This window comes from Pleurodeles waltl, chromosome 4_2, assembly GCF_031143425.1.
Source record: "Pleurodeles waltl isolate 20211129_DDA chromosome 4_2, aPleWal1.hap1.20221129, whole genome shotgun sequence".
Classification (NCBI taxonomy): domain Eukaryota; kingdom Metazoa; phylum Chordata; class Amphibia; order Caudata; family Salamandridae; genus Pleurodeles; species Pleurodeles waltl.
This window is the reverse complement of record NC_090443.1, coordinates 551,189,410-551,203,972: the sequence shown is the minus strand read 5'-3', so window position 1 is coordinate 551,203,972 and position 14,563 is coordinate 551,189,410. Positions and strand designations below refer to the sequence as shown.

At 45.2% G+C, this 14,563-nt stretch overlaps 1 protein-coding gene across 1 annotated transcript in view; it reads left to right on the top strand.

Annotated features, from left to right (window-relative positions):
- The window catches only part of CEP350 (centrosomal protein 350), an 821,600-nt gene that overhangs the window by 747,560 nt on the left and 59,477 nt on the right, over positions 1-14,563 (top strand). Inside the window, exon 34 of the mRNA XM_069232082.1 lies at positions 1,846-3,833. Coding sequence (XP_069088183.1) covers positions 1,846-3,833 — 1,988 coding nt within the window. The remainder of the gene's footprint in view (positions 1-1,845; positions 3,834-14,563) is intronic.

The following is a 14,563-nucleotide window of genomic DNA, read 5'->3' as shown; positions in this document are numbered from 1 at the left end:
ACCTTCAGTTAAGAAGAGGGGTCATTCAGGGTCTTGCCACCCTCTTCAGCTCATTGTCTCTCTTTATTTGCAACCCAACGGGAAGGGTATATCAGTTTTCGGCAGGATTTTTATGATATTGTCATCTGTGATCTGAAATGTAAGGGTATTCGAATATTCTGTTTTAACCTATTCTGATGTGCTAATGTCACCTATCCTGAAGATGTGCTCTGACCTATTTCCTCCTGTGCTGTCTGTGTTTACGGGGGCTATTCCAAAATCTCTAAAGTTGAGTAACAACAGAGGCAATGTTGGAGAGCCCTTCGTAGATTGTGACCAGGAACCCACTTGTGCTCTTAAGGTGTGAATTTAGCCTAAATTGTATTGAACATGCATTGGCATTGTGATCAGTTATGCTGTGAGTCAGTTTACATGCTAATCCTTATACATTTACCTAGAGGGTGCTGGGCACTGTAACATGTATTACAAATGATAGAAGGTGCAAATTACTAGTACATGTTTAGAAACCGTAGACTGGCTAAAGAAGTTGATGGAATAACACCTCGACAAGGGCAATTAGGGATAGCTGGTGTAGCTGCAAGTTAGAGTAATCACTTGAAAGGTCTAGATGGTGCTATCTGGTTTTATTATTATTAAGACTACCATAGTTGTTGAATCCTATCTGGATGATATTTTTCCCTGAGATGCCCACATCTGGTATGTCAGGTTTAGGCTTGACACACTTCAGTTATGTCCTTATACGGCTAAACTGGATCCCTAAGGAAGCATTCAGGGGAACAGTGGGAGTGACCAGAAAGGCTAAAAAATACTGTCCATGTTATTTTTTTTGTAAATAAAAAAAAGTACGCTTCGCAGGACAACTCTGCTACTCTGTTTAGGTGCTACAACGCCAGTACCCATAATGATGCAATGGCTTTATGCTACAGAGTGGGTGTAACACTAATTTACTGTAGTGCAATATACTTGGCTGTAAACAAGGGGTTCGTGTTTGGCTAGGGCGTTCTAAGTGGAAAACTGTAATTATTATGGTGTGGATCATTTCTTTTTATGATTGTTTTGTATTGTGTTTTTAATTATTTTATGACCAAGCTGAAACAATCTATTATGAACAGCTTCAAAAAATATTTAAGGCAGTTGTGCCTGCATTGTGATATCTCACCTGGTACTGTAGTGGCTTAGAGTTATCTGTTTGGATAGATGACAGTGCTGTTTTACAAAAAGATTGGTTAAAGAGGCAAGCTATTTTCTGTAAAAAAAAAAAAAATCTCCTGTAGTGGTTTGACAGTAGAGTTTCCTCTTGTTAACCTTCTAGATTTCGTTAGATGAGCAAAATATCTTAGGGTGCCTCATTAAAGATCTTACTTTATTTGAATGTGGAAAGGCTTTATTAGCAATCACTTGACACTGTAAGGCCACTTAAGGTTAAGGTGACTCATTTTGAAGACCTGCCTTTCCAGATATGTGAGGCTGCAAATCTCTATACCAAAGTCCCCATTTTTGCACAAGTTGGATAGAACAATTCCCATGGCAGATTTTATTTAAGGAATTTGTACACCAGCTCACTAGGGTGCCTTAATTTTAATATTAGTTAACACATATTCCTTTGCACATTGTGTTAAGAATGAGTGTTAAACTAATGACATCCCCAAAGACACTAAATTGCAGGATAGGTATTATTCTGGATGTACTCTGAAAAGGTCCACCTTCTGAGTTTGCTGAAATGCACTGTTAGGTCTTTGGATGTTCCCATTTCAGAAAGGAAGGAGCTCGGTTACATGTTAGTTGTTTTACTATGACTGTTTCCCACTGGTAGTGCTAGTTACCTGTATTTTGTTCTTATTACAGCATCATTAAGCCATGATAACATCCAGTCATCAAGTTTGAAGAGGGTGACTGATGCAGAAGAGACATTACGGACACCCTCTCCCAAGTCACCCACGAAGGACAACTTGGATAGCCTTCCTTCCTCTCCTGTCCCTGCTGATCGTGGCAGAGCAGGTGGGAGATCTGAAGAAGTGTCTGGTGATGAGAGTGTTGTATCTAGCCAGAGGTCAGACATTCCAGAGGAGGTAGTAGAATCGGAGGCAGAAGAAACCGAGCATCTGCTGTCCTTAAAGTTGGATTCTGCACTGCGACTTGATGTGGGGCTGACTAGTCCAACAGAACCCGCTTCAAAGGAAGATATCCTAATACAGGAAAATCAGCCTCTTGTCATTGAACTCGACCTGAACACTGAAAGTATTCCAAGAGGGGAAGAGAGCTTCGATAAATCTGTTCACAAAGACAAGAATCATGCTGCTGAAAGTCCACCTCAGAGTCTTAGCAGACTGGCTGAAGAACATGAGAGCCCACCCTCAGGACAAGTTTCATTCAGGAAAGAGCCATCATATTCTGACGATTTTGAAGTGTCCTCTCCGAGAAAGGTGGCCTCAGTTGAAGGGACACCTCGAGCTGAGACATACAGAGATGACTTTGAATCATTGTCTGCTATATCTACAAGGAATGAATATCACAGTGAGGCTCTTCCTGTACCTAAGAGTGAGAAGTTGCACCACTCCGAGGACTCCAGAAGCCAATCCCCTGACTTTGTCAGTGATGACGACATTAGTGAACATTTCAGCAGTAAATCTCTATCTCTGTCTGGTGGTGTTGACTCTGAAAGGTTACTTGTACTCAAACCTACAGCAGAATTACAAAAGGATGAGGATCAACACAGCAATCAAGTTGAAGTTGATGCTTTTACCACCCTTCCAGCATCTCCACCATCTCCATCGGATAAGGACTACTTTCAGAGTTTCCAGATTGGTAACAGAGTCCTGGTTAGCAATGTCCAGCCTGGAACCCTTCGCTTCATAGGTCAGACTCACTTTGCTGAAGGGTTCTGGGCTGGGGTAGAGCTGGATAAGTCTGAAGGAAACAATGATGGGGCTTACAATGGGACTAAATACTTTGATTGCAAAGTAAAGCATGGTATTTTTGCTCCTCCTCACAAAATCACTCACCTCGTAGCAGACTTTGATGAGTCATCAAAGGCACATGTTCAGGGTCCCTACTTAGAGGAAGGCACTAATAGGCTGCTTGAGCACAAATGGGAATTTCAAGAAGAGCCTAGACAAGTAGAAGAGGATAATCACCAAACAGCACTGGTCAAGCTACCTGCTGAAGATCAACCTGGCAAAACTATTCTGACATCCCTGGTGGAAGGTAAAAGCACACAGTCCAGCTTGAAAGAAGGGAACAGGCACGACATCTCAGCAAATCTGCAATCATCATTTCAAGACCTATCTCCAACAGTCTCACCTGATCGTACAGATGAGCATGTATCTGAAAAAGAATCCTCAATTCAAATCTTGGATGAGACATTTCGAAAACCCTCCACTCTAGTGAACCAGGCGAAAGAACTTAAAGTAGAGCAACAGTCTAATGAGGTGGTTGAGAAGTTGTCTACACCTCTCCTGGACCTTTTGACCAGGGAGAAAAAACACTTAGAAACTCAGCCTCTAGTACCATGGAGTGCTGAGCGAGTCACAGAGATTGACACCCAAGAGGAGAAGGTGACCTTGTTAACAGAAAGCCTTCTGCACACATATGTGAAGGACACGGTCAGGCAGTTGCAGGAGATCCAGAGAGTACGGCATGAGAAGATACACCTCAGCAACTGTTGTCTCAATAAAGAAGTGATACCTCAGCGTGAAGAGTCCCTGCCCAGAATACCACCATGGCAGGTACAGGCAGCTGGAGACTCAGCTACTGCTCTGCAGAGCCTCTTTCTTAACTCTCAGTTGGAAGATGAAAGAGAGGATGCTTCATCTCCAGACCTGTTCCCTCGACCGGTGAGTGCAGTCATTATAAATTACTATACCTATTCTGATTTTATTTTTTTTGCCAACAGTTTTGCTTGTTCTAGTCTGCTTCCACATATTTGTTGGAGACAACCAATTGGGGCACACATGCTTAAAATGAATATTTCAGTACCCATTCTTTCAATTAAGGACGGAAAAACCTTTAATCAGTCACCTTCAGATTTCCATGTATGCATTACTTTCACACACTCAACACCCATAAATTATTCTTACCCGGTCCCTCCCCCAAATGTAATACCCCCTATATTCTACTGACATTGCCTTTACTCGATCGGCAGCTTACCTTTTTATCGTTATTGAAAGACTCTCATTTGATGGATGAACATGACACACTAAATCCCTGCAGATTGGATGGTAGGCTCAGTTTTGTCTTATGAAATGCTAATGGGCATGAAGTATTCAGATCTCTGACCCCTTCACCTCCTATTGTCTCATATTCTCCTACTACGGCATCAGGAATATTGTTATAGCCACAGTAAAATGACCTGATATATACTTCTAAACATAGATTCCTCACATTTACAATATTCCCCAGCTGCCCTACTGGATCCGGATGGAAGTTTTCATAGCAGAGCTCCTGTGTGTTGGTCGTTGGTGCCAGAAGAATCCCTGTTATTTTAGGTCCACACTGCTAGTTACAGAGTTAGGCTGCATATAAACACCACCCTGAATGCTGACATCAGCTCCTTTCTTTCTATGCCTTCTAAAGGGGATCTGAAGTCTCCACTCTCGTCCATGATGGACCATCAAGAATTGTGCCTCTTGTGTTGAGACTTTGAGGAATGTATATGTCATGTAAGTAATTTGCCCTCATGCACCTCAAGATGATCCGGGACTGTGAAGCCAAGCTGTACATCTGATAGAGACATCTAGCCACACATTCCTTGCCTTTGATTTCCTTATGCTGGATCCAAAAGATTTTTGCGTAAGTGGTACCCCTGTGTGCTGGTAGTGGGCGTTGATCTGCTCCGCGTGGCGTCGTCCATGCTGGAAGTGACGTTGCGGTCAGCTATATAGGCGCCACATCGGCATGCTGACGTCAGTTCATTTCTTTCCACGCCAGTTAGCGCTGCTCTGGAGGAGAACTACCCATCTAGTGTTTCTTTACTGACTTTTTTTGAAGTTTTGTCAAATTCTTTTTTTAGTTATCTCCTGGTGTGTTGAAGATGTCTTTGAGAAAGACAGGTTTTAAACTGTGTGTTCCCTGTCACCATGCCATGTCGGTTACAGACCCCTGTTTGTGATGTCTCGATCACGACTACGTCATGCTCAGAGTGACGGGCCATGGCACCAAAGGCTTTGAGGGAGATGTCCCTGAAGCTGCTAGCAGCCCAGCAGCCAACACCACATGGTGCAACTCCTAGGAGGTCTCAGCCCCTATCGAGGGGATGGTCGTGGGACCGATACCAGAGCCCCAAGTACTCTTCGTCCACTCTAAGTCCTCGCAACATTCAGGTAAGAGGCACAAATAGTCGAACTTCTCATCCTTTGGCCGACGCAACGATAACAGAACATCAGTATTTGAGACATGGTTCTGCGGAAAAGTTGCTAGGTTCAACTTTGCACCTCCCTACTTTTCCAGGAGCCGGAGCGACCCCCGCTCAAGGATTTTTACAAGGCCATGCACCATGTATTTGAGCAGGCTGACCCCTCCGGAGCTCCTTCAGGCCCTGCAGTGTCAGAGGGGGCCCTATGGGGTTCCGCACCAGCGGCTGCCCAACGTGGATCCGATCACTTCTCCGGAAAAGCATGGGTCGTGCCACTGTGACCTTCCCCAGTGCCAGTCCTGATGCTGATGCTCCTGGTGGTGCCAGCCCCATTCATATTCCCAAATCGGACATGGAACTGGAGTGGAGTTGACCGACGCGGATAGGACTTGTGTGTCGTAGGTCCGCGCCTGAGCCCTTATTCTTAAGAGCTAGGCTTCAAGGAAGAATGGGAGGGGTCACTGGACCCTTTAAAATACCAGTTCAAGGCGGGCTTGCTGCAGGCTGTCATCTCCCACCTCCAGACTACGGCGGACGTCCTGCATTCACTGAGGTTCACTATAAACATGACAAAGTCACACCTGACTCCCTCTTAAATGCTCCTTTTCATCAGAGCTGCTCTGGACAGTTTTGGGCTTGTCCTCCTGAGCAGCGAGTCCAGGATATACAGGCTATGATACCAATGATTGAGGCTCTAGCCTGGATTTCGGTGAGAATTACTCTGAGGCTGCTGGGCCTTATTGCGTCCTGCATCCAGCCAGTGATACATACCAGATGGCATATTCGCGCTCTGAGGTGGAACCAAAAGTTCCAGTGGGCGCAATGTTGGAGGAATCTCTCTGGCATGGTCCAGATCTTGGAGAGAACTGCAAAAGACCTTCAGTGGTAGCTAACAAACCACAATTGGGCCAGAGGCAGACCCTTTTACCTTCCACAACTAGATCTCACCGTAGTGACAGATACGTCACTCCTGGGATGGGGGGGCCATCTGGGAGAGGTGGAGATCTGAGGTCTCGGATCTCCAGCGGAATCCGAACTCCATGTCAACTGGAGCTTCAAGCAATCCAACTGACATTTAAAGCCTTCTTACCCTCCATAAAGGGGCGGCTGGTGTAGGTGTTCACAGACAACACCACCACCATGTGGTACTGCAACAAACTGCTGGATAGGGTGGGGTTGTGTACTCTTTGTCAAAAGGTCCCGCTCCTCTGGACATGTCTAGAATAGAAGGGCATATCCCTGATGGTTCAACATCTGGCAGGTCTCTGAATGCCAGAGCAAACTCAGCTGCCTATGCCTAGCGATCACGAGTGGGGTCTCCTTCCAAAGGTGGTGCAAAGTCTCTTTCAGCAGTGGGGAGAACCTTTGTTAGATCTGTTCTCCTCAGAAGGGAATGTGCAATGTCATCAGTTTTGCGAGTTGGACTTTCCAAGGCGGGTATTGCTTGGAGATGCTTTTTGTCTTGAGTGGAGCTCAGGCCTCGTGTACGGCTTTCCGCCCATGCCTCTTCTGTTCACGGTGCTCAAGAAGGTCAGGAATGACTAGGCCCAAGTCATCCTTGTGGCTCCGGACTGGGCACAGAGAGTCTGGTATCCCAAGCTTCTGCATTTGTGCATTGATCCTCTGATGAGGCTGCCCATTCTGGAGGATCTTTTGTCGCAGCAGCAGGGGAGGGTCCTTCACCCGAACCTGTTGTCTCTCTGCCACCTTGAATGTAGATTGAGCTGTGATAGTTTACGGCTTTTAATCTTCCTCTTGAAATCTGTAAAGTCATTCTGGCAGCCAGGCATCCCTCTACCAAGACTGTATACACCTGCCGAAGGAAGACATTTGTCAATTATTGTGAAGAAAAGTGTTTTGACCCTCTTTCTGCCTCTTTCTCTGATGTTCTCTTTATTCTCACACTTGCCCAATAGGGCTCTGCTTTGGGTACTCTTAAAGTTTACCTTTCTGCTCGATCTGCCTTCTTGCAGCTGCTTGACAAACCCTTTTTATTTAAGTCCCCCTATTGTAAATAGATTCTTAAAAGGGCTTGTACTTATGTTCCCTCCTTCGCTCTTCATTATGCCTCAGTGGGACTGTAGGGAGCTGGCCTGGTGTGTGGTGGGCACCTATGATGTTCTCACCTTATACCAGGCCCAGGTATCCCTTATTAGTGAGGTATAGACAGTGTCTAGGAAGCCAGGGCTCTCTCGAGGTAGCTGTGGATGAGCAGCCAAGACTTACCCAGGAGACATGCAAAGCTTATGCAATACCACTGTAGTCACACAGCACTCACACACATGAAAGAACCACACAGTGTTACAAAAATAAAGGTACTTTAATATGGTAATACAAATACTAAAATACTGTGTAGGCAATACTCCACTAGCAGGTGAGTAAGCACTATTATATACACATTGGAAGTTGGGAATTGGCATAGAAAACAGTGAAATAACAGAATATAATAGGGACACTAGGGGGAATCCAAACCATATACTAAGTAAGTAGAATGCGAAAGTCAGTCCACCACCCAGTGATGTGGAATCGGTACAGGGGAGCTGGACGAACCAGGATCTCCAAAAGGTAAGTACCAGGGTGCCCCCCAACGACCAGGAGCGAAGAGGTAAGTACATGGTTTTTCCCCAATCCCACAGGTAAACTTTGAAAAAGGACTGCAATACCCAAGCAAGACTTGAAGAAACCAAAGGTGGATCCTGACTGAAGAGGACCTGCAAATGAGGGGGACCAAGTCCAGTTCGAGTTGGAATGTCCAGTTGGTGTAGGAGCCACAACCCACCCTTCTGGAGATGCAGGACCAGGTCTACGGCGAAGACAAGGACTCGGCTCTGCAGCACAGGAGCAGGAGAAGAGTTCCAGGAGTGATGCAGTCGATGTCCCACATATGAAGAAGAGTTGCTGTCAGTCAGTGGTGTGGAAAAACTACCAACAAGCCATTGCGAAGGCAAGAGTTGCAGAAGAAGAGATGCAGAGCTGCCGGGGACCAGGAAGGTCCAGGGGGACTCAACCCACGGGGGGAGTTCAAGGTGACCCCCAGCAGTGAGGAGAGTCTGAAGTCGAGGATGCAGCCCCCACATGCAACGTACAGGCAGTAGGCACAGGATTAGCAGTGAGGCCCACTCAGCACACCTAGAGAGGAGTCCCATGTCGCTAGAGCAGCAGGCAGGAGACACTGCTTTGCAGGGAAGAGTGCTGGAGGCCGGGCTACATAGAGCCTGAAGATCCCTTGGAAGAAGAGCCTACAATCCTTGGTAGCTGCAAGAATCGCGGTGCATAGGGTACTGTCCTGCAAGGAGAGGCAAGGTTTTACCCTCTCCCAAGTTGGATAGCTGGCATAAAGGACCAAGGGGACCTCTCCAGACCACAATCAGTGTTGCAGGATCCACACAGTTTTGCAGGAGAGAAGATCCACACAGCCAGTCATTGTTGCAGTTGGTGCCTGCGGATGCAGGGGAATGAATCCTTCACTCCAAGGGAGATTCCTTCTTGCTTCTTGTGTAGGTTTAAGACTTATCACCCTTGGAGGATGAGCAGCCAGGGAAATGTTGCAGTTGCATGAAGGAGCCAGAGAAACAATGTTGCAAAGCAGAGTCGTTTCTTGAATTGCAGATTATCGGTTCCTGGCGGGTCCAGTTGCAGTCCCAGTGGCCAGAAGACGAAGTAAATGATGCAGAGGAGTCCGGCTGGAATCTTGCACGTCGAATCTGAGGACCCACCCAAGAGGGAGACCCTAAATAGCCCAGGAAGGAGGATTGGTCACCTAGCAGGGTGACCACCTATCAGGAGGGGGCTGTGATGTTACCTGCTTGACCTGGCCACTCACATGCTCCCAGGGGCCTCTGCCCACTTTCGATTCAAGAAGGCAGAATCAAGTGGCCACCTGGAGGAGCTCTGGGCACCACTCCTGGGGTGGTGATGGACAGGGGAGTGGTCACTCCTCTTTCCATTGTCCAGTTTCACGCCAGAGCAGAAACTGGGGGACCCTGGACTGGTGCAAACTGGTTTATGCAAGGAAGGCGCCAAATGTGCCCTTCAAAGCATACCGTGGCTTGGGGAGGCTACCCCTCCCAAGCCATGTAACACCTATTTCTCCAGTATTGGAGTATTTCTCCAGTATTGGATCTTTCATAGATTCACATGCTTGAATCATTCTCTGTCGTTGAATTGGGAGTCCCACGGTAACTTAATAAAGCAGTATATTTATCACTATCATAGGCTATAATGGCAATGAAAAGGTCAGTTTAAATAGCCTATCCATGTCCTTTTTCAAAAAAGGGCCAAACTTGAACTATAAACAATCAGGCAACAGCACCCTCTAGAACACTCCCAACAGAGGCTGAGGACCTCAGATTTTCTACCTCATGTCGTGTGAAGGGAGTCTCCATGAGCTCTGCTCAGTTCGTCAGCTTTTACTTCTTTTCGGATCATCCAAGGTTATATTTCCTGTTTCATTTCTCTCAGCCTGGCACTAATATGTAAGAGTAGCAGAAAACAAGGTAAAAGACTACATAAATATGTCTAACCTTTTCCTCAAAAACTCTCACGTTCTGAGAGATGAGGCTATTATTGGGATTTAAAAATGTTAAATCTGTCACTAATAATGAGGACAGTGAGGATTCCTTCACCTCACAGGAGAGGTCAGAGGTAGATGTTGTGCCAGGCTACCCAGAAGGTGCACAAAAAAAGACTTACCATGAGTCTTCATAAGGCACTTCTCACAGAAAAAATAAAAATAATGGAAAAAAGACCCTCAACTCCCTCTTCAGCTCTGACAATACATCAGAGACCCTCATAACCTTACAATGTCTGAAAACCGCTGTAAAGACATCATTAACAGAGGTAGTTGATGACCATGTTGACTATTATTATCTCGTCTATGATGGTCTAATCTACGAATGGCCTCATCTACGATGGTCATCCATGACGGCCTCATCTACAATAGTCATCTATGACGGCCTTATCTATGATGGTCATCTACGACGGTCATCTACAGTGCTCATCGACAACAGTCATCTACAGTGCTTGTTGACGACAGTCATCTACAGTGCTTGTTGACGACAGTCATCTACAGTGCTCATTGACGACAGTCCTCTACAGTGCTCGTCAGCGACGGTCATCTACAGTGGTCGTTGACGAAGGCCTCATCTTTGATGGTCGTCTAAGACGGCCTCACCTACGATGGTCGTCCGTGACTGCCTCATCTAAGATGCTCATCTACGACAGTCATCCACAACAGCCTCATCTACGATGGTTGTCTATGGCATCCTCATCTATGATGACGGTCTACGTCAGTCTCATATGTGACGGCAGTATCATCTACGACGGTCTTCTACGGCGACTTCATCTATGATGCTCGTCTATGACAGCCTCATCTACGATGATCGTCTATGACAGCCTCATCTACGATGATCGTCTATGACAACGTCATCTACGATGATCGTCTATGACAGCCTGATCTACGATGATCGTCTACGACGGTCATATACGACAGCCTCTTCTATGATAGCCACCTGTGACACTCTTCGGTGTTTGTCTGCGACAGCTTCTTCTGATGGTTATCTACTATGATGGCCTTGCTTACAATGACCTAGACTATGGAACCACACCTACGATGGCTTCGTCTCTGTATGCTTTGTCGATGACGGCCTTGTCTATGACTGCATCCTCTACGACAGCCTCGTCTGCGGCGAAGGCCTTGTCAACGACAAACATTGTATACATCAGCCTAGTCGTTTACATCAGCCTCGCCAAACTTGATCAAAATACAAATTAAGACGAAAACACATAATCCAGGATAATTTAGTGTCAAGCATTAAGGTACCAATATGAGCATGTCTTCAGCAGTCAATATATTGGAGCACTATATGGAGCAAGTACACTACTCTGCCTCCAACTTCAGAGCATGTGGTCAGGTCTATGTATCTCTAATACTAGAGCTTCAGAGCATATTACACCCACAACTGGTGGATTTCACACCAGATTTATTTTGGTGGTTTTACATACCCTTCAGAGCGACTGACCGAACACTTTCAGCTTCCTATAGCAAACAAGAAATTAGTTTGTGTTTTTTCTTTATGATTTTAAATAGGAAAGCTGTAAAACCTATTCCAATTGCTCATATATCCAGGAGGAATTACAATTATGGAAAACCCTGTCATTCATAATTCCACCTAATCAGCAAGGACACTTTCTCATCTGGGTCCAGACTACTGTACGGGCTGCAAATTCACTGCCAATACAGGGACTGTGGTCAGACATGGCCACATAAATAAGATGTTTGCCGGTAAATTATAAAAAACAAAAATGCTGCTGTAGTGGGGTGAGATGTCATCATATATCAGCATAGATTGTGCTATAGATAAAGATTCAATAGGATTCCCTCAACTGGCAAGGTCAGTGGTCTTTGAATATTATGGATCAAGGCCACATTATTTAAAATTTGAGGTACAAGTATATTTAAAATGTTTATAGTACCATGCAGACGCTCTGTTTGCCAAGCACGTTGACGACTCGTTGCAAGCAGTCAAGGCTGACTCTTGACACTGCATGATCTTTTGGGGCATTACAATTTTGAATGAAACAATCCCGAAAAAGACACTTATCCATTGATAAGTATCTGACTTAGCTACCCTCTCAGTAGCCCTTAGGCTAGATTACCTACAGTGCCAACATTCTAGTGCTGATTACACCATCCAGTGGGAAAAACGTTGTCAGCTATGGCAAAAAATAGCATCGGACAAATAAGCCCTGGATCGCGTTACATATAGATATATGTTGCAGTACACCCAGTCTCTGCCATCTAATTCGGAAGGAAGTGCTAGCTACGCTGACCAAAGGTTCCATAGAGAAAGGCCCACATTCTCAGCAAGGATTAGGCTTCTACTGAGGTTTTGCATCATAAAGCAGAAAACAGAGGAGTGTCCACTCATAATACACCTCCAGAAATTAACAAGTATTTCCGGAAACAATCCTTTTATGTTGTCTCCTTCAGCACAAGATTTATACATTTTTGCATTCCCACTCATCAGAGTTATTCCATTTGGCTTCAGATCAGCTTTTTCAGGAAGGGTTTCCCCAACTTCGACAGCTCATTGATAAAAGCACCAGCGGCATTTCAAGTGTCCAAGACCACAAAGGCTTGCTACAAAAACAATAGATTCAATCAAACAAATAATTTCAGGTCCTGGTGAATTTTCACATAGGTCTGTCTTAGAGCTAGAACTTCCCTTTGAGGTAACAACAAATGTGCTTCCTTCAGTTCTTCAGCCTGGTCTAGTTTCTTCTGAGCCCTTGCTACTGTTTAATAAAGCCCTAACTGACACCCTTATTTGGGGGCACATGGTCTAAACCTTGTTCTTGCCCACCAATGAAAAGGCAGGTAGCCCAGTGCCACACACAGGTAGCTTGAAACCATGATTTTCTTACTGAGAGTTTGGTGGTCCAAGCTTCCACTTTCCATTGGAATTGGACTCAGCCCTCCAAATGAGTAATGGCCACAGAAGAAGTTCCAGAGGGTTTTTAAACTATCTTGTCCACTCTTTCTTAGAAGATGCCCTTGTTTATGTTTACAGCGTGGGTACGATTCAAATGGCAAGCTCATGGAACAGCTTCAAGACAATATTGCTACAAAATCTTTCTATCACCATCACAAGGTCCCACTTGGCACCCTCCTCTTGAATAGATGTAGTTTTGAAGAATAAGACTCACAGGAAGAAATCAAGCTTTCACACCCAAACTTGGTTGTTTCCCTCAATGGCACAATTTGCAGTTTTGCAATTCACATGTATGTCATTAGCTGAAGGTACCAGCCCACAACAATTACCGTTGATAGTGCTCTTTCTGGTGAATACTCTATCTAACAGTAGATTCCCCACCTTGAGAATATGCCCTAGGCGCCAGACTGTGTAGGAAGCTGGCTCTGTATATACTATACCAAAATGGTTATAGTGTGCACAGATTCCATGGGTTCCCCATAGCTTTAAAAGAGCCTAAAGCAGATAACACTAATGATCTCTTTTATGGCAGTGTGGTCGAGCGGTTAGGCTTATCGGAGGGTAGTGCACACAGTTGAGAAATGAGACCCACACTGATTACTCTATGTCAATTGTTTTATATAGCAAAAAATATAGTTTGTTACTTTATTTCTAGAATCAGAAGCTCTTTGTTGCAGGTAAGTACAGTTGTCAGTAGGTATCAAGCATATGTATCAAATGTACTTTGCTTGTTTTTTGCAGATAAAGCAGTTTACAAGTAACACTTTTCTATTTCAAAAGTTAAAGCTGCATTTCTTCATATGAGTCAATAGAGTCCTAGGGGAGGAAAAGTATTAGCACTGTTAACAGGTAAGTACACGTCTTACAATTCCAGTCTTTGGGGTTAGGATGTCCATAGGTCAAAGTTTGGGCTGACCCCAAAAGTGCACTGTAGGAAAATGGCTCCCTGTTGCAGTTACCCCCTACTTTTTGCCTGCTATTGATGCTGACTTGACTGAGAAGTGTGCTGGGACTCTGCTAACCAGGCCCCAGCACCAATGTTCTTTCACTAAAAATTTACCATTGTTTCCATATTTGGCACACCCCTGGCACACAGATAAGTCCCTTGTAAAAGGTACGAGTGGTACCAAGGGCCCTGTGACCAGGGAAGGTCTCTATGGGCTGCCGCATGTGTTGTGCCACACTATGCGACCCCTCACCTAACACATGCACACTGCATTGCAGATTGTGTGTGTTGGTGGGGAGAAAAAGTCAAAGTCGACATGGCATCCCCCTCAGGATGCCATGCACACAAAATACTGCCTGTGGCATAAGTAGGTCACCCCCACAGACCTAAGGCAGGGTGCACTATACCCCAGGTGAGGGTATAGCTGCATGAGTCTAATTCAATTCTTAGACATTGTAAGTACACTGTGGCAATATTAAGCATATGGTCTGGGAGTTTGTCAAAAACAAACTCCAAAGTTCCATAATGGCTACACTGAAAACTGGCTGGGAAGTTTGGTATCAAACTTCTCAGAATAATAAACCCACACTGATGCCAGTGTTGGATTTATTACAAAATGCACACAGAGGGCATCTTAGAAGATGCCCCCCTGTATTTGACCTAATCCTTCAGTGCAGGACTGACTGGTCTGTGCCAGCCTGCCACTAAAATGAGTTTCTAACCCCCTGGGGTGAGAGCCTTTGTGCTCTCTGAGGACAGAAACAAAGCCTGCAC